We start from the raw sequence: 23,967 nt of genomic DNA, 5'->3' as shown, positions 1-23,967 counted from the left end.
CAGAAATGAGGAACAAGATCTAATTCAGTTCCATGCTGTGTCATTTGAGCCATCATTGAGTCTGTGTCATGTACATTGCACCATTTCTTGTTGACCATATGTAATCAGAGTGAACAATCCTCTCTGCCTGTATTTGGATGACTTCCATCTCTGGTTGTAGCAATCTGAATCCTAATACAATTGGTTTAGTGCTCCATGACGCTGGACAACGTACTGCATCATTTCCAATGAAGTCATTCATTGGATTATCTAATGATCTTTGCATTCGATTATGTTGCGTGTGGACTCGTTTTAAACATAATTACCTCTTAAGTAATGTAAATAATAATAATAATGTAAAAGTAAATTCTAGAGACTGTTGTGTGTGAAAATCACAGCAGTTACAGAAATACTCAAACCAGCACATCTGGCACCAACAATCATGCCACGGTCCAAATAACTGAGATCACATTTGTTCCCCATTCTGATGGTTGATGTGAACATTAACTGAAGCTCCTGATCCGTATCTGCTTGATTTTATACACTGCACAGATGCCACACAATTAGCTGATTAGAAAATCACATGGATGATTGTTGGTGCCAGACGGGCTGGTTTGAGTATTTCTGTAACTGCTGATCTCCTGGGATTTTCATGCACAATAGCCTCTAAAATTTACTCCGAATGGTGCCAAAAACAAAAAACATCCTGTGAGGGGCAGTTCTGTGGATGGAAATGCTTGTTAATGAGAGAGGTCAACAGAGAATGGCCAGACTGGTTTGAACTGACAGAGTCTAGGGTAACTCAGATAACCACACTGTACAATTGTGGTGAGAAGAACAGCATCTTACTAAGCTATTCTGAGATGTGGGTTGCCGCTGTTTTGGTGGAACGAGGGGGACCTACACAATATTAGGTAGGTGGTTTTAATGTTGTGGCTGATCGGTGTATGTTCCGTTTATTTTTCGTGAAGTTATAAGTGAAAATGCGGCATATGAGCAACACATGTTCACATGAAACATGTATGTCAAAGATATTTACTTAGCTATTACTTGCTATTTTTTTATCTGTGAGTAAAACAAATAGTCTGGATGTATTCTACTCTTTGAGAGCTTTCCAACGACAAATGACACATGGCTATTTGATCAGTTATTGTTTTTACTGATTACAATAATATGTATAGTGCAAATTATTAATAAATTATCACAACGGAACACTACTGATTTGTCTACAGATTTCAAAGCATTTGTTCATTTTTGGTCATAATTCCTACATGCATTGTAAATGACAGTTTATAAGCTATACAACGATACCTATTTTGTGTTGGTCAAGACTGTAGTTATTAATATTTTGATAATTATATATATATATATTTGGCAGGCTACATCTGAGCATAAAGAGTTAAATAAGTGTTATTAGGCATTTACAACATGTAGGGTAAAATGGTTCATTATTTGCCAGATTTTGCATAAAAGTCACCCTGTTTATGGATGTTGTTATGACTGCATATCAGTGATTTATAATGCATTTGTTAATGACAAATATTAGGAGAACTTATCTATAGTTAATGTGATGAACTACACCTGAAATGACTTCATACATCCACTAAAAATTACCTTTAGACTAGTTAGTTTCAAATGATTACAAAAATTGCTTTTTTTTAAGTTTGTTTTGAGAAATGGCCTAGCATCATGTTTTCAGATGCTATGCATTATCTTATGCAATTAATTTCAAACATTATTTAGTGTGACTTTTAAGTGTTTGAATACTTTTGGGGGCCACTACAGTATGTCATGTAGTTCTATGTGCCATTTCTGTATGATTTTCTGTTAAAACGAAACAAAAGAACTCAACTTTATTCTTTCAAACAAAACACTTTCTGAAAGAGAAGTGCTCAGAATTGCTTTTCTGGAGCAAATTACATAAAGAAAAATAGAGACGCATATGTCATGCTACCACCTCCATTCTCTCTCTTATGGCACGGTCTAAATTTCAGTTGCAAAGCTCCACAATACCCTGATGAAGGTCACCATGCCTTCAGAAATCAGTGTTACATGGAAAGCAGCTGTTTGGTTCTCCTTTGGAATGATGCAGTCTGTGGTTGAATGTGAAACTGTAGATGGATAGCTGATTGTGCTCAGCACGTTTAAAAGAATGTTCCAGGTTGAAAAAGTTAATCTGTGTTGACCGTATCTGTGGCATGTTGTTGACAGAACAATTTATTCTCATCATTTTTGACACGTCAAATGTGAATATTCCAATTACTTTTAATTTTCTTTAATGGTGCATTCAGTAATGTTTTTGTTTATATCGTGCGGGCCGATATGGAAGTGGTCTTGGACTTTATACTGATAGCACGTTGTGGAGCAACCTCTGAGACACTTGTTCTGGTCCCATGGAAACCAGGAAGTAATCACATTCACATAAAAAATGGTAAGCACAATTTGGAGGTTTTTGTATTTTTGCTCTACAATTACATTTTTACTTCACTGAGAGTTACTAAAATATGCATTCCTGTTGACTGTATTATATCCCACCTGGTCTCATAGAACCGTGTTACTTTTACAAAATTTTTACAAAATGAGTTTTACATGCTTTGTTCTTCATATCGCTACAATTTTCTGGTGAAATAAACACTAGAGGCGCAACAACAACAGTGAACAGATGAACACTTCATCAACACTAATGTTTCACCATTACTCACACAGTGCTGTCTTATGACGTCAAAACACTTTTACTTGTTTGTATGATTTGAAAGACGACACATTTTAACACTTGCATCACATAACCAACTACATTTATCAGCTTTTTCAAGAGTGATAAAGTTGTGCTGATAGAGTGTTGGACTTTAAACGCAGAAGACCGGGGTTCGAGACCAGCAAGGCACACGAGTCAACACATGAGTCGAAAGTGTCATAGAAGAGCCACGAAATGGTGTGGTTTCTTCAGCAATTGCGTTTTTCATCTCACATTTGCTTTCAGGACCATATCGTTTAGGTTTAGATGTAGGAATTAAGGTAGGGACATCAGTTTTGTGTATTTAAAATAAAACAAAAAAACAGATGAGGTTTTTAAGGTTAATGCTCTATCATCGCACATTTGCTTTTTATGACACTATTGGTTGTTTCAGTTAAAGGTTTATTTTAGGGAGTTTAGTTTTCTTAATTTACAACTCCATTAACCCCAAAAAACAATCTTTTTGGGAGAACATTTAACTTGCGATACGTGAAAGGAACTACATAATTTCATTTTGCTCAAAATTAGCCATACTCACGTAATTTTCATGAGATCTGGCAGATTACATCATTTACAACATAAAATACAACTCGCTTTTTGCGCCACCCTGTGGAAATTTCACCTCAAAAGTAATTCCAGCGTTGGCCACTGGGGGCAGTGAATTGAATTTCGGTAAGCACAGACTGATTGGAGAAGCAGAACTTTCAATCTACTTTCACAGTGTTCTTGCTTGTGCCATTGTAAAAATGCTTAATATCTCAGCCTGATTAAAGGAATATTCCAGGTTCAAAACAACTTAAGTTCAATTGACAGCATTTGTGGCATAATGTTCATTACCACTAAAACTAATTTTGATTTTTACCTCCTTTTCTTTAAAAAAAAAAAAAAAGAAAAAAAAATCTGTGTTACTGCTTATGTGTGTTAACATGATTTTAGTGTGATAAATCACTTACTAACCTTTTCTGTTTAAAGTTAAATCCAATTTTACAGCTTCGGTGCCATGACAATGTTCTCCAATGCTGAAAACCCTAAACAATGTAAAAGTTTACTGCCTAAATAACACACAAGTTTAAACAGAAGAATGAATGTGTGCTTTTATAAAATTTTAAGCTGCACATTTCTGCCTTTAAACCCTCCAAAACTTTGCCACATTTACTTCCAATTGAATTGCCTCACTGTAACCTCGATTTGTGCTTTTTTTTTTAAGAAATAGAGGGATGTTGAAATTCTTTTTGTGGTAATCAACATGATGCCACAAATGCTGTCAATTGAGCTTAAGTTGTATTGAATCCAGAAAATTCCTTTAATTTAGTCCATGAGTGAAAACTGTCAAGATAAAATTAGTAGCTGGTCATGTGATCTCAAAATGGCAGCCCCCATGAGGTGACCCAATTAAAATAAAATAAAACAGCTTTTCTTAGGCTACCGATATGACTGGATTCTTCATTTCATGTGCATGTAAATGATTTTAAACACATTTTTCAAAAGCACTATTTGTTTTTTGTTGTTGTTGTTATTTTTAGGTGTAAAACTTAAAACAAAAATGCTTTTTTACTGAATCCACCTTTAAATTACCAATTAAATGGGGATGCCATTTAATTGGTCTTACATTTATGCAAACATTTAACTTTTGCAAGGAGTTGTGAGTACTCACAGAGTACTTTAAATGTATTTAAAAACAAAACAATTATAAAACAGTTTGTCATCAGCTGTGTAAACTTTTCCTTCAATAATATTTATCAAGGCTCCATAGTTCACACTTAACAAAGGACCTCAACAATTGTTCAAACTGTTCTTATGCACATGTCTGATGACATTTTGAGAGAATGAACTTTGTCTTTTTTACTCCAATCCTCTCCATTCAGCCTGTGTTTTCATTGGACCCAAATCCTTGTCTCAAAGTCCGGCTGTCACGGTGATAGATGGGGATTCTTCCCCTTTCTGTCCTTTTGTTCACAGGACCAAACTCTCAGCAGTTTCTCTTTCAAACAAAACCTTCAAATGACTCTGAGTGAATGTGATTAGGTTGAAGGACCTCAGACAAATTGAGTGGACAAAAACACTGGTCATTGTCCTGCCATTTGCTCCCATTGTTCCCATTCTCTGCAGTGAAAGCCTTCAGAACATTAGCCACACAGTGTGACCATCCTTCACTCTCACTGGAGCTGCCCTTTTATCTCCTTTCACATTCACTGGATTCATTACTGCCTACAAAAGACAGCCAACAAAACAGCTTGTGATGTCAGCTGGATTCTGGGTTTCTCATGGGAGGGCTGTGTGGTCGACGCTGGAGTGGGTGAAAGGCGAGCAGAAAAGACTCAGGACCCCTGTAATTGCTGAGTGAAGGCATGTCAAGCCATGCATGGCCATATGTTCAGGGCATATTGGAGGTAGACACTGGAATCTAGGTATTTCATCCAAGCTGAAGGAGGTTGTTTGTTCTAATTTAGACATTTCCAGTGGAATTCGATTTCGACTCGTCCCTCAATTTACAAAAAGCAAAAATCGAAGTTACAGTGAGACACTTACAATGGACGTGAATGGAGCCAGTTTCTGGAGGGTTTAAAGGCAGAAAAGTGAAGTTTATAATTTTATAAAAGCATTCATTCTTATGTTAAATCGCACGTGTTATATGAGCTGTAAAGTTGGTTAAATCATTGTTTTTACTGTCATTTGGTGGAGGACGAATCTCAGTTGCCTCCGCGTCTGAGACAGTCAGTCAGCGCATCTTATCACGTGGCTTGTTGAGCGTGTTACCATGGAGACCTAGCACGTGTGGAGGCTTCACACTATTCTCCGCGGCATCCACACACAGCTCCCGAGAGCAAGAACCACATTAAAGCGACCACAAGGAGGTTAACCCAATGTGACTCTACCCACCCTAGCAACCGGGCCAATAGGTTGCTTAGGAGACCTGACTGGAGTCACTCAGCACGATTCAAACTTGCGACTCCAGGTGTGGTAGTCAGTGTCTTTACTTGCTGAGCTACCCAGGCCCCAGAATATTTCTTTAAGGTCTAGGACAGGTAAAGAATACATTACAAATACTGCATTGTTTTTGGTACTGGAATCACACAGTATGAATTAGTCAAGACCATAAAAACAAACAAATTAAAAAAGAAAATTTATTTTTGTATATAATTGTTTCAGAGAATACAAATTTGAAACAAATGGTTCCTTCCATTGAAATAATGGGTCAATTTTGACCCATATTGGAAGAACCAGTTGTGACCTTTCACCTTTAAATAGTTTTTTTTTTACAGTGAGGCTTAATGCCCCCCAATGGAAAAATATATATTTTTCTCCTAAAACATTATATGACAGAAATAATTATTACAGCACCTTCCTAAACCCCCATAACACTCCAACATTGTTTGAAATTAGTGGGGGGAAGAAAAGGATTTTTTGCAATGGACTTTAAACTGGGCCCATTTTGACAGCTGGAAAAAGCAATAGAGATTCATTTGTGAAATAGGCATGTACTAAAACTGTAACTCTAAAATGTACACTATTGACATTATACAAGCAAAATAAATCAAAAATTGTAATGTAATTAACATATTAACAATTGTAAATTGAGACATCCTTGGCTAAAGTTTGACCATTTTTATTTTTTTATATTATTCCATTAATATTTACTGAATATTATTTTTCCACTTATCATTATACATTTTGGGGCCACAATAAAACTGATTTTCATTAAGGGGGGTTTCAGTTCATTTTGAATGGTTTTCAATGCGGGTCAGAATTACCCAGAGGATAAAATAAGGGTGCAGTGTCTTAAGACAATAGGGTGGTTAAGGATTGGTTCTTGGACAACTATCAGTAAAGGAACAGTGCAGATCTTCTCAATGCATTAAAATTATTTTACATTTTTTGCTCATTGTTGCATTTCAAGGTAATCCCTGGGAATTTAAGCAATCATTTCCAAAACACTCTTCTATCTAGATTGTCTTTTTGTCATTCATTACAGTTTTTCTCAATCGCTTTGGCTCATTTTCTCAGTCTTAACATTCTCTAAACTGTAAGTGCAATTGTCACAACTATTTTATGGGACATCATAACTCTATTGCATGTCAGCAAAATGTAATAACTCACCCAAAACATTATATTCATGCTTCAAAACCTAGTTATTGTGTCAGTAAATTGGCCAATGCCACCAAAATGAAAACATTTTTTTGTCATTGTGTGAGCAATACTGGTCAAAATGTTTAGCTGTTTTTTCACCATGGCAGTCAACCCTGGAAATGTTTGTTATATACAAATTTCATTTTTGTTCTACTTTTTTGTTGACACTGACTGCTTACTGTACTATACAAGAATGTCTATCTAGCTGAATGCTATTGTGTATCACACTGCGCTTTTTAGATACTGATTTCAACAGTTAGTAAAAGTTTATTGGGAAAAGTCAATACTGTGCAATACTGTAGTACACAGAAAAAGGATATTCACATTTGTATGTATACAGTTTTATTACACAAATTTATTTTTGTAGCAATGTGTTACATGTAAACGGATAATTCACATTTGCATGTCCATTTTTACACATTTCTTACATGTAAAGTCATATGTAGTAAACAGAAAATTGCCACATCCATGAAAAAACACAACAATAAAAAAATATGTGGTAGTTCTGTAAAAAAAATAAATCAATAAAAATAAAAAATAAAACATTTTTTTACCTTCTCACAGTATGTAACACTACAAGTTTCCATCTTCTTGGTGGACATCCTGTCGCTATTGTTGGTCTGGCCAGAGATTTAGCAGACATCACAAACTTTCCATGTCATAAATATTTATGGAATATTTATATATATATATATATATATATATATATATATATATATATATATATATATATATACAGTTGCAATCGAAATTATTCAACCCCCCCAAGACAGTAAGGATTTACAAAGATAAGCTTTTCTGATGACCCAGAATTTTTAAACTTTACATCTATATCAGCTGAGTGACACATTCAAAGTCATAGTGTGAATATATAACCTAATATTTCTAAATAGCAGGACTTTTTAAAAATACAGCCATGTCATAATTATTCAACCCCTATTGCATGTAGCTGTTTCTTAAATATGTAAGGCTACACAAGTAAAAGTAAAATGTAAGTTTAGCGTTGTAAGCAAAAATGTATTTCTATGCAAAAAATGCAATTAAAAATAAGCTGTCTCAAAAGCTAATAGAGGAGATTATTTCATTACACAAGAAAGGTCATGGCTAAAAGTACATTTCCAAGGCACTTCAATTTCCAATAGATAAAGTTGGCAGCACCATTCGTACTTTTTTAAAATATAGTATAACAGCAGCCTTCTTGGGGTGTGGAAGAAAGCAAAACTTCACCAAGGGAAATGTTGACTTGAATATTCAAGAAATAATTAGGAAAGACCTGTGGAGTCCTGGAAAAAGGTTTTATATACGTATGACACTAAACTGAAAATGAGTTTTAGACCCATGGGTCAGCAGTACGTATAAGATGACAAGGTAATGACAAGAATGACACCATCCCCACAGTCAAGCATGGAGGTGGGTCAGTCCTGTTATGGGGGTGTTTTGCGGCTGCAGGAAACGGCTATCCTGACTATGTGACTGACACCATGGATTCTTTCAGGTATCAGGCCATTTTGTCATGAAAAATGTGATGCCTTCAGTGTAAATTGAAGCTCGGTGATCACTGGACTTTCCAGCAAGACAATAACACCAAGGATACATCCAAATTGTCCAAAATCTGGTTCAGGGTTAGGTCGTGGAATGTCCTTAAATGGCCCTTTCTGTCCATCATTAAAATCCCATCGCAAACCTTTGCTGGGATTTCAAGGAAGCAGTGGCAGCACAGAAACAAAAGAATGTCAATGAACTGGAAGCTTTTGCTCATGAGAAATATGTAAAAATTCTAATAGAGAGGTGTCCGAAGTCTGAGAACACTTACCTGAAACATTTATTTGCTGTTATTAAGGATAAAGGATAATCCACAAATGATTGACTTTGGGGGTTGAATATTTTTGACATGACATTTGTGGCGAGAATTAGTTATTTTTTATTTTAAAGTTTGGGTAAACTGAACGCTTTGTTCTCAAAATCACTCAAATGTGTATTAAAAACTTTCTTTGACTGTTTATTGAGGTTTTAGTTGATGTGTTTTAATTCTCATCACCAGAATGTATTGCTGGTCAGGGGGGTTGAATAATTTTGATTACAATTGTATGTCTGACAGATTTTTATCATTGAATGGATCATTTTGCATGTGATGGCTCACAAGATGAAAGAATGTTTAGAAGTTGTGAAGAGTATGACAATTTCACTGAGAATCAACTCATCAGTTTTGATCAGCAAGCCATGTGCATTTAGTTATTGTGCAAATTGTAGACAATTGTACTTACTCTTTTGCACACGTGCCAAAATACATGCGATTTGCTTAAATGAATAAGAAATTGAAATCTGGTGTGAACAATAAACAAATTGTTCAGAGATTTGAACAATGTTTTGAAAAAATAATTGTCATTCGTGAATTGAGCCAAAGCGATTAAGAAAAACTGTAAAAGTAATTAGCGGTGCTTGCTAAAGAAAGCAACTATTGCTCTTAGTAAGAGTTAAACTTTGGCATGTATGCAGTTTGTGGATGAGAAGTGTGATATTACTTTTCTAAGCAATCAGACAGATGATAAAAAGAGCAAATTATCCCATAGTCTTATTTTTAAGGATGCACCTGAGCCATATCTAGAGACCAGATTATCATAGAGACTTGGGGGTGGACTCTTTTGATTTGGGCCAGTAAGCAGCCACCTTAGAAACTACAGTACATAGCAATGTCCTGGCAACCACCTATATTACAACACCCTAGCGACCCTACCCTTTTCTATAGAAGATTTAAAAATTTCGTTTATCAAAATTGTCAATACTACTTTCTCTAATTAAGATTTTATCTGTGTTACATAGTTCTAGAACTGATTTTTACTGCAACACATGCTTGTTTTCTAGAACACAAATGTAAAAAGCGCTAAAAGCTTAGGTGGCTCTGTCAGTGGAGAGAAATACTGAGGGCAGGGCAGAGCTGTACATAGAAAGGCCATAACATATCTGAAAATTAAAGGATTTATCCTAGTCTCCTTTTAAGGATTTCATTGTACTTTTCTTCCGCTTTTCCCTAAAGAACGTTCTTTTCCTTTCAGCTGAATAAGCTTCTCTTTGAGAGATACCGAGAGCACTCATGCAATTCCAAGATGTGTTCCAAGATGTTTTCAAGAGAATAAAGGAAGGCTAAACATAGAGCAGGTTTTAAGAGTCATCTGTTCCTTTAATTACTTCAGAGCATATTGGTCTGGTGTGGTGTGGTAATTTATGACATGGCCTTCTTAGTTCTCAGGGTGTGACCACTCCATATGAACAATTACAAAATTAACTAATCACTTTATATATGAAAACATTGTGATAGATAGATAGATAGATAGATAGATAGATAGACAGACAGACAGACAGACAGACAGACAGATAGACAGATAGACAGTGCTGTGGAAAAGTATTTGCCCCATCCAGATTTCTTCTATTTTTGTGTATTTTTCATACTAAATTGTTTTAGATCTTCAAACAAGATATAACATAAAACAAAGGCAACCTGAGTATACACAAAATACAGTTTTAATTTTTTTTTATTATTATTATTGAAGCAAAAAAGTTATCCAACAGCTATATAACCCATATAAAAACTAACTGCCCCCTTAAACTTAATAGCTGGTTGTGCCACCTTTAGCAGCAACAACTGCAACCTAATTATTTTCTGGTAGAGAGCAGAATTAAAGTATTGCAATTTGCCCTGGCCCTGAAGCAGAAAGCATCCCCACACCATCACACTACCACCACTGTGGCCGACCGTAGGTATGATGTTATTTTTATGGCATTCTGTGTTTGATTTATGCCAGATGTAACGGGACCCCTGTCTTTCAAACTGCTCCACTTTCGACTCATCAGTCTACGGAACATTCTCCCAAAAGCTTTGAGGTTCATCAAGGTGGGTTTTGGCAAGATTCAGACGAGCCTTAATGTTCTTCTGGGTTAGCAGTGGTTTTCGCCTCACCACTCTTCCATGGATGACATTTTTGCCCAGTGTCTTTCTGATAGTGGAGTCATGAACAGTGACCTTTATTGATGTGAGAGAGGCCTGCAGTTCCTTGGATGTTGTCCTTGGCTTTTTTTGTGATGAGTCGTCGCTGTGCTCTTGTAGAAATTTTGGAAGGTCGGCCACTTCTGGGAAGGTTCACTACTGTGCCAATTTCTCTCCATTTGAAGATAATGGCTCTCACTGTGGTTCTGTGGAGTCCCAAAAACCTTTGAAATAGCTTTGTTACCCTTCCCAGACTGATGTATTTCAATCACCTTTTTCCTTATAATTTCTGGAATTTCTTTGGACCTTGGCATAGTGTGCTACTGGGTGAGACCTTTTAGCCAACTTCATGCTGCTGAAAAAGTTTAGGAGTTGATTTGATTGAACAGGGCTGGCAGTAATCAGGCCTGGGTGTGTCTAGTCCAGCTGAACCCCATTATGAATGCAGTTTCATAGATTTGGGGATTTAGTAACTAAGGGGGCAAATAATTTTTCACACAGGCCAGTTGGTATTGGATGACTTTTTTGCTTCAAAAAATAACATTATCATTTAAAAACTGTATTTTGTGTTTACTCAGATTGCCTTTGTTTTATGTTAGATTTTGTTTTAATTTTTGAAACAATTTAGTGTGAGATATACACATACATACATACATATATATATATATACACACACACACACACACACACTGGTGGCCAAAGGTTTGGAATAATGTACAGATTTTGCTGTTTCAGATGGAAATTGTTACTTAAATTCACCATTATAATTGGCCATTACTTTGAATCAGAAACAATTATGCTATTTTCTGATGTAATGTCTGTAGCGTCTAAAAAAACATGAATAACTAACACTCCTGGACACATAATAAACAATTTGATTAAAAACATTTAAAAAATGACTTTCTATAGTTTGGTATTATTTAAAATTTCACAACTTAGTCCCGCTGTACACATACACTGGCGGCCAAAAGTTTGGAATAATGTACAGATTTTGCTTTTTTGGAAGGAAATTGGTACTTTAATTCACCAAAGTGGCATTCAACTGATCACAAAGTATAGTCAGGACATTACTGATTTAAAAAACAGCTCAAACACTTTTTGAAAAAAGTCATTTTTGATCAAATCTAGACAGGCCCCATTTCCAGCAGACATCACTCCAACACCTTATCCTCGAGTAATCATGCTAAATTGCTAATTTGGTTCTAGAAAATCACTTGCCATTATATCAAACACAGTTGAAAGCTATTTGGTTCATTAAATGAAGCTTAACATTGTTTACGTGTTTGTTTTTGAGTTGCCACAGAATGCAATAGACTGGCATGTCTTAAGGTCAAAAATGGCAAAAAAGAAACCGCTTTCTCTAGAAACTCGTCAGTCAATCATTGTTTTGAGGAATGAAGGCTATATAATGCTTGAAATGGCCAAAAAACTGAAGATTTCATACAAAGGTGTACACTACAGTCTTCAAAGACAAATGACAACTGGCTCTAACAGGGACAGAAAGAGATGTGGAAGGCCAGATGTACAACTAAACAAGAGGATAAGTACATCAGAGTCTCTAGTCTGAGAAATAGACGCCTCACATGTCCTCAACTGACAGCTTCTTTGAATTCTACCCGCTCAACACCAGTTTCATGTACAACAGTAAAGAGAAGACTCAGGGGTGCAGGACTTATGGGAAGAATTGCAAAGAAAAAGCCACTTTTGAAACAGAAAAACAAAAAGAAAAGGTTAGAGTGGGCAAATAAACACAGACATTGGACAACAGATAATTGTAAAAGAGTGTTATGGATCTTAACCCCATTGAGCTTTTGTGGGATCAGCTAGACTGTAAGGTGCATGAGAAGTGTCCGACAAGACAGCCACATCTGTGGCAAGTGCTACAGGAAGTGTGGGGTGAAATGTCACCTGAGTATCTGGACAAACTGACAGCTAGAATACCAAAGATCTGCAAAGCTGTCATTGCTGCATGTGGAGGATTTTTTGATGAGAACTCTTTGAAGTAGTTTAAGTAGTTCTGAAAAAAAAAAAAAAAAATTTTTTTAAAAATTGTAATAGTAATCTTTCACGTTATTAATGTCCTGAGTATACATTGTGATCAGTTGAATGCCATTTTGGTGAATAAAAGTACCAATTTTTTTCCATAAGAGCAAAATATGTACATTATTCTAAACTTTTGGCCGCCAGTGTGTATTTTATATATATATATATATATATATATATATATATATATATATATATATATATATATATATATATATATATATATATATATACATATAAAATACACACAGGCTGTTACCACAGCTTTACTGCTAGATATTATATATATATATATAAAATACCTAGCAGTAAAGCTGTGGTAACTGATTTCTTTATAGCCTCCTATTGTAATTTTATATTACATAGGTGTGGGCCTGGTAAAGCCATTTGCTAACATCCAAGCTGTAACTGATAACGTTGTCTACGGATAGTACATCCATGGTTACAACAAGATTATGGACAATTAAGTGCATACAAACAGATATTATAAAGATAAACAACAGAGTGATAGAATTTCATTTTGTCTTAAAAGCACTTACCTCAGCTTATCCTTGGTAATAATAATCCTCTATTAAAATGTTTATAATTTTCGGTTTTAAAAGATCTGGGCATTTTGTAGATCCATTTTTTACAGATATAAGTGCCGGGTCTCTTAAGACCCGAATATGTAAGAGTGTTTGGGAAAATGACCATGCATTTAAGGGTTAAAGAAGCATTTTCATTGTGGTGTCAGATTTTGGACTCTATTAAATATGATTAAAAGTTAAATGACACTTCTAGCTATTTCAAATTATATTAACTACTGATATGTGAACATTATAACATATTATATTGTGTAACGATGCTTGATAATGTTATCAATGATCGTTAATATAAAGTGCTACCAAAGAAATGCAAAACTCCGCCCCATAGCGCCGCTCATCTTGGACACACTGTGATGTCATGATTTTCCGGAGGAAGTGACACGCCCACTTCATTCAAAACTCTGGGCAGGTGATACAATGTAACCAGTGTGCACTCACTGAAAACCCAGATCACTTCAGAGATTCATCAGAGACTCTTTATTTCGCTTCAAACACACTGTGTGTCCATGGATAACAAGCTGAACCATCGGAACTTGTTTGAGGAGCTATCAAAATATCTGATGGCATTTTAATGGACGCAGACTCAGATTTTGGTGCCATGTTACAAAGGTAACATATTCATGAGTTATTCAGCTGTGCGTCAAAGAAACTTTTGACTTCTTAGACGTTTTTGGACCCAAGAACATTGTTTCAGAAATGGCGAAACCCATGGACCATGTGAAGCGTCCAATGAACGCTTTTATGGTGTGGTCGAGAGCTCAGAGGAGGAAGATGGCACTGGACAACCCGAAGATGCACAACTCTGAGATCAGCAAGCGCCTCGGAGGAGAATGGAAACTCCTGTCGGACTCTGAAAAAAGACCTTTTATTGACGAAGCAAAACGCCTCAGAGCCGTTCACATGAAGGAGCATCCGGATTATAAATACAGACCCCGGCGAAAGCCTAAAACCCTCATTAAAAAAGACAGGTATCACTTTAATGTGGCGTATAATTTGGGTGACACGTACCCCATGAAAAGTGCGCGGTTACCCGGCGATGCGCTGACGGACTCGATGATGGGGAACGCGGAGAAAACTTCTGTTTCTTCACCCACCAGAGTGTTTTTCGGTCACCACCTGACCGCCAACCCCTATCCATTTCTCGACGTGACCTCCAAAATGTCGGAATTACCCCCTGCGCCATTTCCACATTATTCTATGTTCGGTTATCCTGGTGGAGTCTCCGCGTTTCCCGGGATGGGGATCCTCGCTGGCGCGCCACACGCACACACGTCTCCGGGGGGTAACCCGGGCCACATGGTGCATTATAACTACTCGGGCTGGCCGCCGGGTTCTGGACCTGCTGTTCCTTCCGCTTATGTGCTTTTACCAGGAATGCCCAAAGCCCAGCATGAACCTTACCTGGCGTACGCTGCGACCATATGATTCCCATGAAACTACAGGACTAAATGATTATGTGGTATCAAGTCACTTGCACTTGTTTAAAGTTTTGGATTTGTAAAAAAAAAATAATAATAAAATTATTAATTGTGCAATGGAGGTTGGTTTTCATCTTTTGATTTGTTATAATTTCATCCCCCTGGAAGAAAGGCATATTTGAATGTATTTTCTGCCAAAACAATAAATACTACACCTGTTTGTCACTATGCACTGCAAACTTTTCCTGATCCGTGAGATCATCACATACAATGTCTGAAGGTTGATTTTGAGGTAAGCTGATCTAATGTTTAATCATTTTTAAAATGTTGCAAATTTATGTAGCTAATGAGAATCCCTGAAATTATTAAACAAATAATAATAATAATTTTAGACAAAATACTTATTTGTCATACCCTATAGGACAAGCTGATTTAGAAGATGGATGGATGGACGGACTTATTTGTCATTTTCAGTTTTGTTCAAGGGGATTAAATCAAAAGAATTTCAATAATTGTCCAAGTAAAAGGACAGTATTTGGGGTGAAAAGCCCCTCTGTTCCAGGGGCTAAAGGGCCCCCCCCCCCCCCCCCCATAAAACACACAGTTTTCCTTAATTAGGGGGAATAGATTTGATATGAAGAATGTTCAAAATTGGCTCACATTGACCGATCCAATTACAATGGAGATGAATTTGTTTGTAGAATACCTGAGATGTTATAAAATGTCAAATGTGATTGAACGGAAAATCGTGCACACTTTTCTGAAGAGGTTATTTTGAATAAGCATTATCTTAATTTCATACTCAGAAGTATTTGACAAATTTTGCACTATAACTATTGCCCCTCTATCTATACACTATCTAAATATTTAAGTATTTTTTCAATCTTGATACACTTTGTGACCAGAAAAAAAGTGAATTTACCTTAAGGTGTGCCTTTAGCCCCGTTGTACTCTTACATGAACTCATGATATAAGCTGATATTTGACCTTCACAGTGTCTTTTTCAGTCATTTTTGCATTTATAATTTTCTTACACTGAAAAACACGTAACCTAAAAATGTGCTTCATGTGGTCACATCTAAATTAACTGTTTTTATTCAAGTCACGTATATTATTTAACATAATTGAATTTACCTTAACAAAACAAATTTTAAAGTTTAGATCAGGTAGAAATAGTTCTGTATGGTAACAATTGGAGGTTACCACATTTTACAGTGTAGGCTGCCACTTATTTTCAGAATAGTATATTTGTGGGTTTAATAAGATGGTGATGGTAATGTAAATGGAGAAAAATCACAGAAGGTAACACATTCAAATCAACTGTTTGAGAGTGATTTAACCCTAAAAAGGGCAAGACCATAAAGAAAGAGTTTTCTGACACATTAGGGCCCAAATAACACTATCATTGTTTCTTTAAAAATAGTTTTTTTTATTTTCAATTTTACTGTTTGTATCCCCTAGGGCAGTGGTTCTCAACCTATTTGACTCCAGGCCCCCAACAGTTCAAGACAATATTTGAAGACCCCCTAGCCCGAAACTAGACAGGTCATTTTTGGATCATTTTTGATTCTAGAAGGTTCAGAAAGAGTCTGTTTATAATTTGTGGGCATACATCTTAAAGTTTTTTAATTTTTTAATTAAGTTGGATTATTTGAATTATTGTAATATTTCTTATTTTTTCTTATTAACAATTTTTATTGATTCCATGCAGCAAATCAAATAGACAGAAAATGCAGAATCAAACCACATGAAATCACAACTTTTCCCCCCGAACATTAACCCCCCACCCCCACCCGACACAAACGAGCACCCCAGTGGTCAAAAGCCAACTGACAAAGACACACATATAGACAATAAAACAGCAAAAAAAAAAATCGAAACATACAAAAAAAAAAAAAACACTAGTCTCTCTCCACTGCCCCTCCCCGAGAGCCTTCCAAAAAGGCTAAATAGCTGCCCCATTTCCTGATGTACAAATCCAGGTTGCCTAGCCTTCTACATGCCATCTCCTCAAATGCTGCTACCCTGCCCATCTCGGTAGACCACTCATGAAATGAGGGCGCATCAGTTGACTTCCATCCCCTGAGAATTACCTGTCTGCCAATCATCACGCTGGTTAGGACCCAGCTTTTTATATATTTATCATCTATATTCAGGACCGTCCCATCACCCAAAATACACAGTCTGGGGCAAAACGAAAATTGATTGTCCACTACATCACACACAAAGCTCTGAACCCTCAACCAAAACTCCTGGATCCCAACACATCCCCAAAAAAACATGGGTTGTGTCCCTGTCTTCTGATTGGCATCGCCAGCAGGTGGGAATGTCTTTAAGTCCAAGCCAATACAATCTAGAGGGGGTCCAATAAAATCGATGCAAAATCTTAAATTGCATCAGACACACCCTTGCATCTCTAGATGCAGACTTGACATTTTTTAGGATCCTAGCCCACACCCCCTCACCCAATGTCAAGTTTAGATCTTTCTCCCATAATCTTTTGACAGAATTCAAAGTTCCGTCCCCCAGACTCTGAATTAGCAGGGAGTAATACACTGATGCCTCATGAACCCTTCCCAAAAGCAGCAATCACCACTCCCAGAGTATCCACCGCTTTAGGGGGGTGCGTGCCAATCCCAAAAACAGTGCAGAGTAGGTGGCGAAGCTGTAAATACTTATAAAACTGAGATCTGGGAATGCCAAAATGTTGAACCAAATTTTCAAAAGGTCTCAATACTCCACCCTCATATAGGTCACCGAGTGCATTAACCCCCCTCACAATCCAATCTGACCAACAGAAAGGGGACTTATTAATACATAGTTTAGGGTTCAGCCATATGCTCGAGTCTACGTTTAAATAAATATCCGAATTAAACACTCTGGACACTTTTGTCCAGATCAAGTGCAAATGCAAAATAACAATGCAAAAAAATATATATATTCTAGAATAAATCTTATGGACTGATGAAAAAAATGTATAGTCCCTACCAGATGGGTTCAAAAGTCTCCAAATATCCGTAAGACCAAGATTTTAACACATCCTGTGAAGCGTCAATGTTGCTCTAGGGGGCTTACACACTTTTACTTCACTGTGATCAAGGACTGAGTCCATCAAAAGATTAAAGTCTCCTCCCAATATTATATCATGAGGGGTGCCAGTGGTTTTCAGCATCCCTTCAAGATCTATAAAAAAGCCCTGATCATCAGCGTTAGGTGCATAACTATTAGCCAGAATCAACCTTTGCCCTTGAATTTCAGCTAAAACAATAATGACACTCCCTAATTTATCTTTAATCTGTTTGAGACATTTGAATTGTAGATGTTTATTTACCAATATAATGACTCCCTTGCTCTAACTTGAGCCAGCACTAAAGAAAACATGTCCACCCCATATCTTCCCAACTTTTTCAGCTTCCTGCGAGGAGAGTTTCTTGAAGAAACACTATATCATATTTCTTATGCTTAAGAAAAGTAATAACCTTCCTTCTTTTTATGGGGTGCCCCAACCCATTTACATTCCATGTGGAGAGAGACAATCCACTCATATTAACATCTGACATTTTGATATAGTAGAAAAAATAAATTGTGTGTCAAAAACAAAATTATACAGACCATATTCCACATTAGTGAAACAATCAAACCCCGAACAAAACAAACAGAAAAAAGAATAACGTGTGCATTAACCCCGCGCACGAAAGCGACAACCGGCGACAATCCCTCTAAACTCAAAAGGTCCATGAATGCACACGAGCCCCCACGACAACCTTGCCATCGGTTTGCTCAATTTTGCCTCACAAATCTGTGGCTTGTGAGGCAAAATTACATAACAGAAAATACTTTGTAAAATAAACCCCAGCCAATAGGAAGAATGAACACAGTCTCAAAGGTGTGATCTTCCACAAAACAAATTCCAGCTGATATAAAATCGTTCAGATTCCTCAGACAGACAAACAAATGTTCAGTGAGCCAGCTGTTATGAGTTCAGCAGATGACGTAATCATTCCAATGTCCCGTAAAAATACTAAACAAAACAAACTCCAGCCAGCAGGAGGAATAAGCACAAAGAACGAACAGACTAATCCACAGCTGTTCCAAAGGAGTGTTATTCAATAGAACAAGCTCCAGCTGCTAGGCGGAACCAATACAAAAAGAAAATAAACCGGCATCCCGGTTCCCCGAATGGTCGAGTCAATTCACTCAGAGGCTGCATAAAAGTATATACCGTGACTTACACAATCCGTCAACTTCATAAAAGATATCCTTTGTGTGAGCATGTAGATATTTTGCGGTCATCCGTAGTGTCCACTCTCAAACTGGCCGGGAACTTCAATGCAAAAGTAATCTTCCGTCAATGCAAAAGTTTCTTTAAGGAAAAGTGTTATTCACAAAACAAACTCCAGCCGCTCGGTGGAGCCAATGCAAAAGAAAAAAGAAACCAAAATGACGGCCAGCTTCCTCAAAAGCCAGAGTAAGTACAGCGAGTCGACCCACTCACATGAGAAATACCCAATGGTTTACTCACCCATTGATTCAATAAAAGACATTGCCTGATTGGGACATGTAAATACTTTGCGACCGTCCTTCGTTTCTATTCTCAGTTTGGCCGGAAACATCAGAGCAAAAGTGATCTTTCGCTGATTTAAGAGTTTCTTACATTCCTTGAACTGATCGCATTTCTCTCTTGTCAAACTCGCAAAGTCCAGGAACAACAAAATATTATGGTTCTTCCAAGAAAGCTTCCCTTTGCTCCTCGCCTGGCGCAACTCAAGATCTTTATCGGATGATCTCAGAAATTTGGCAGGATTGATCGGGGCCTGTTTCCCTCAGCAAATCTGTGAGCTGGGACTCTGTGAGCTCGCTCGAGTTCCAGTTTATGGCCTGTTATGTTGAGCAGACTCGGGAAAAGCTCGTCTAGGAATTTCACCAAATCTCTGCCCTCTTCATGCACAGGAATTCCAACAATTGGAACGTTATTCCTGCGGCATAAAACATAATATTTTTTGAAGTAACTGGAAGTGCCTTGTATATACTAATTACACCAAAAATGATGATAATTGTTATTTAATACCACAGAATATTTCAAAACGCCACGGTATTACCATCTGATACCTTTACTATACCATGGTACTGTTCAAGATCAAGAATGGGGCCAGCACCCCAGGGCCTCTGACAACCAGGGGCGTCAAAAGCCTCAGGACTGCCAAAGGAAGGAGAACACCAGGGCCCTTGGCTAATACAGTGAAAGTTTAGCATTAGGGCCCCCGGACCCCTGGCAAGTACAGTGTGAGCTCATCACTCAGAGACATTTGGCAAATACAGCACAAGTTGGCCACTAGAGTCCCCAAGCCTTTCAATGAACAGTACAAGCTGATTGCTTGGGCCGTATGATGATACACCATAAGGGGATCATCTGGGCCCGAACTTTTGGTGCATTTAGAATAGCTTGGTTATAGATAAAAGATTGTGAGCTGATGCCAAAGTTTTTTATACATAGTCACATGACCTCAGTATTTGCAGGGACCCTCTTTTAAAAAGAACACACAGAAATTTGGCCCACTCGATCAGTGCTCCTATTCCCCAGCCCCACAAATGTTTGTATCTCTCAGGATACATAAACCACTGTACTGTTAAAAGGTATTCTTTTGAAAGACATGTTTTAACTATAAAATATTGAGAAGATGATCAAGTGTGACCAAATGAACAAGTGCTCAATGATGCACATTAGTCTTGATGGTGGAAATCAAACAGCTACATTCAAAATAAAGGTTCTAAACAGAACCAAAAAGACCTTTACAACCCAATGCCATATCAAAACTTTAAATAACTCTAGTAAGCTAGTAAACTAAATATTCTTTAATAAGCTACTCTAGTTTTAAAAAACATATACTGTATGTACTGGTGCTTTATATAACACAGAAACCAATACATTGATCTGAAGAACCTATAATGTAACATCAAGAACTCTTTTAATATCCATATTGCTAACTCAGGAACCCTGTACTTGAAAACTGGTTCTTGATAAGAAGATTATTCTTTGAAGCTGTAAAGAACCATTGAAGAACATTTTAAGAGTATAAACCTCAACAGAACAGTTCAGTTATCTGAAGCATCTAGCAAGGTGGAGATGATGAGGGTCAACTGGGAACAGCAGACACAAAAACTGCGTGTAATGCATAATTAGAATTGTGCTGAGCTACTGAAAAGCAACAGAGACTATATATCTGAAAATGTGAAATATGATAGAGCAACAGATGAGGAGAAATGTGACAGAATGGAAAAAGTGGAAACATCTGTTGAAAGGGGAAAAAAAATGGAAAACACTCTATTGATAGTGTGGCCATAAAATTTCAACAATTTTGAGGATGAAGACAACATTCCGACAGAAACTAACGCCTGCTGTTACTAGGGCTGGGCGATATGGCCAAAAATATTATCACAATATTTTTTTCCATATCGTTTGATATCGATATTTATCACGATATACATTCACATTTGCAATTTGCACATTTCTTTTAATTTCCAAGTTGGCAGAAGAAAAAAATTATAATCCTAAACAGTAAAAATAGTCTCTAAAAAAACTGCATTGGGGGCCCAGAGACAGCCAAAGCAGTGGAGTCTGAGGGATCTTCTTCCAAAATATAAAAATATTTTATGGAGTTTATCAATCGAGTAAAGTTGGATATGAATGTTAAAAGACCATCTGTTCGTTTTGAAGCTTAATAACATAAGTCCAATATTTGTTTGAATATTTTTACATTCAGATTACATATTATGTATTTTTTTACATTCAGATACACAAGTATGGGGCATAGAAGACCTTGTGACTGAGGAATGATGCTGTAGGGATTTCAGAGGTATCCCCTGAATAACTGATCGTCTAGATTTAGAACATAGGCTAAATATTGAAAATTACTCAAAGCTTATCATCAATATCGTGAAGTTTTTTTTATCACGATAAATATCAAGATCGTTTTATCGCCCAGCCCTAATTGTAACACAATAGGAGTGTTCGACTTGAACTGCATTTCGATTTACTGATCAGCGAGATTTGCCGGTTACAGCCTTGGGAGGAGTTGAAAACAAGGGCGTAGCCAGGATATTACTTTTGGGTGGGCTTCAATAAAAATGGATGGGCCATATTTTTGCCCAATTTTTTTTTCTCCAACTTTTCCAGAAAAGTAGAAAGGTGGCACATTCAAACAGTTTTCACACTTTCAGAAAACAGAATTTATGCATTTTAAACTATTTTATAAATATATATTTGAAGTCAAAAAGTAATCTCTAATATTCTGGGTGGGCCTGGGTCTGGCCCACCCTTGGCTACGCCACTGGTTGAAAAGAGAGCGTCAAGCCGGGCACTTTGCACTTCACGTCGTCTGCTGAATTTTACACAAAATAATCAGAAACATTATTCATTTGAAAGGTTTCTGTGCCGCTTAATATAGTGCCTGTTGTGTGTGCAAGAAGAAAGTCCAATAAAATCCTTTATTATTTTAATACCAATAAAGGAGTCAGTATGTTTAATCATTTTGAATTGTTTTTTATGAATAAACATGTTTTGACTGCAATAGAAGCTAAAAAAAACAAACAAACATATAAAGCAACTCAGACACAACTAACTCCTTATCTCACTGTCCTGTAAGTTTCAGTGACTAGTTTTTGCTCCCAGTTCTCATAGTAGGGAAACCTACACTATATAAAGTGGTTACTTGCCATTGTTGCCTCAAGGAGCTGTTTCTGCACTGAAGAAAAATAATGATTTTGTGGTTAAGTAAGTTTAGCAGAAAATATTATGTATTTTTTACATTGAATAAGTTAGTTTAAGGGTGAACTTGAAATTATTAAGTAAATTCAACATTTGTACTCAGTTCAAGCATTTAAAAAGTAAATATTACTTATAATTGTTTGTTATCTTTACAATGTGTCATCATGTATCAATCCTAAAGTTAAAAAAAAAACATTTATTTTCTAATTTGAGTAAATATTACAGGTAAATAAAATATGTACATTTTATTTAACTTTTCGAAGCTGGCGTTCCCAGCATGATCCAGACTTGAATAGAGCTTGCATGGTTCCACTGTTTGCAAATGTATTTGTATCTTTTTTATTTTTTATTTTGGCATTACGTTTGGTAACTTTTTGTTTTGTGAAGTCTGAAGTACATTTTCTATTCAAAATGACCCGTGTTGAGGTCTGTGTGAGCAGCTTTGTATCTTTTAAATTTAAAGTTTATTTAAGTATAAGTAAGTATTAAGCAAGTTAAAGAAACTGTATTAACTGAAATGTTTAAGTTAAATTTACTCACTTTAATCAATATTATGTCATGAAGTTAAGTAGATTTTACTTGATTTTATACCATCAAAATTTAATAATGAAGAAATAACAATGAAGAAAATCTTATTAGTAATTTTTTTCAGTGTACTTGATTAGATCCTTGAACAATAACTTTCGTTGGTGTAACCTAATGTATTCGGGTTTTTTAGTCTTCTTAAATTTATTTTTGACTTAATGAAGCTAGTTAATTTGAAGTTACCACATGCCACTGGTAAATATCAAGAACTGGTACCACTGAATAATTTGAGTTAGCAAGGGGCCTTTAACCATTAACACACTCCTTGGCATATAGATATCTCTGCACGGCAACTATTATGCTGATGTCACTTGCTAAAGAATGGGAGAACAATAAGATCCTGAAGTAGATTTGATATCATTGATGGTCTGTAGGTTGCAGGTTGACGGTAGCACCAGGGAATTCCAACAAGATTATATAGTGCAATCTGGATCATTATTCCAAAGGTCCAAGTCAAGCAACATAAATTATTGTTGTAATAAGAAAAAAGAAAAGAAACCATGGGTAGCCTATGTGATTGGTTGGTGTATAAGGTGTATGTAATTTCTTACGAAATATTATTACGAATTCACATGAGATTGGGCTGGTCATCACCCCCCTATCATGTTCTCTAAATCATACATTTATTGGTCTCAAACACCTTTTATAGCATAAGCTTCAACACTGACATCTTAACATTGGGAACAGGTTACAAAGATCATGGGTATTTATCTGCAGCTTGTGTTTTATATTAGTATAAAGATAACAAA

At 36.5% G+C, this 23,967-nt stretch overlaps 1 protein-coding gene across 1 annotated transcript; it reads left to right on the top strand.

The window, feature by feature from the left end:
* Nucleotides 1-13,894: 13,894 nt before the first annotated feature.
* sox21a (SRY-box transcription factor 21a) lies at nt 13,895-14,899 on the top strand. Its single transcript, XM_051707854.1, has one exon. It carries the CDS (start codon nt 14,147-14,149, stop codon nt 14,873-14,875), a length of 729 nt encoding a protein of 242 aa, XP_051563814.1. The 5' UTR covers nt 13,895-14,146; the 3' UTR covers nt 14,876-14,899.
* The last annotated feature ends 9,068 nt before the right edge of the window (nt 14,900-23,967 follow it).

Source organism: Myxocyprinus asiaticus, chromosome 9 (assembly GCF_019703515.2).
Source record: "Myxocyprinus asiaticus isolate MX2 ecotype Aquarium Trade chromosome 9, UBuf_Myxa_2, whole genome shotgun sequence".
In the NCBI taxonomy this organism is placed as follows: domain Eukaryota; kingdom Metazoa; phylum Chordata; class Actinopteri; order Cypriniformes; family Catostomidae; genus Myxocyprinus; species Myxocyprinus asiaticus.
This window is presented reverse-complemented; position numbering and strand designations above follow the sequence as displayed.

Coding starts and splice junctions, on each gene's coding strand:
- sox21a (XM_051707854.1), top strand. CDS start 14,147: ATGGCGAAACCCATGGACCATGTGAAGCGTCCAATGAACGCTTTTATG.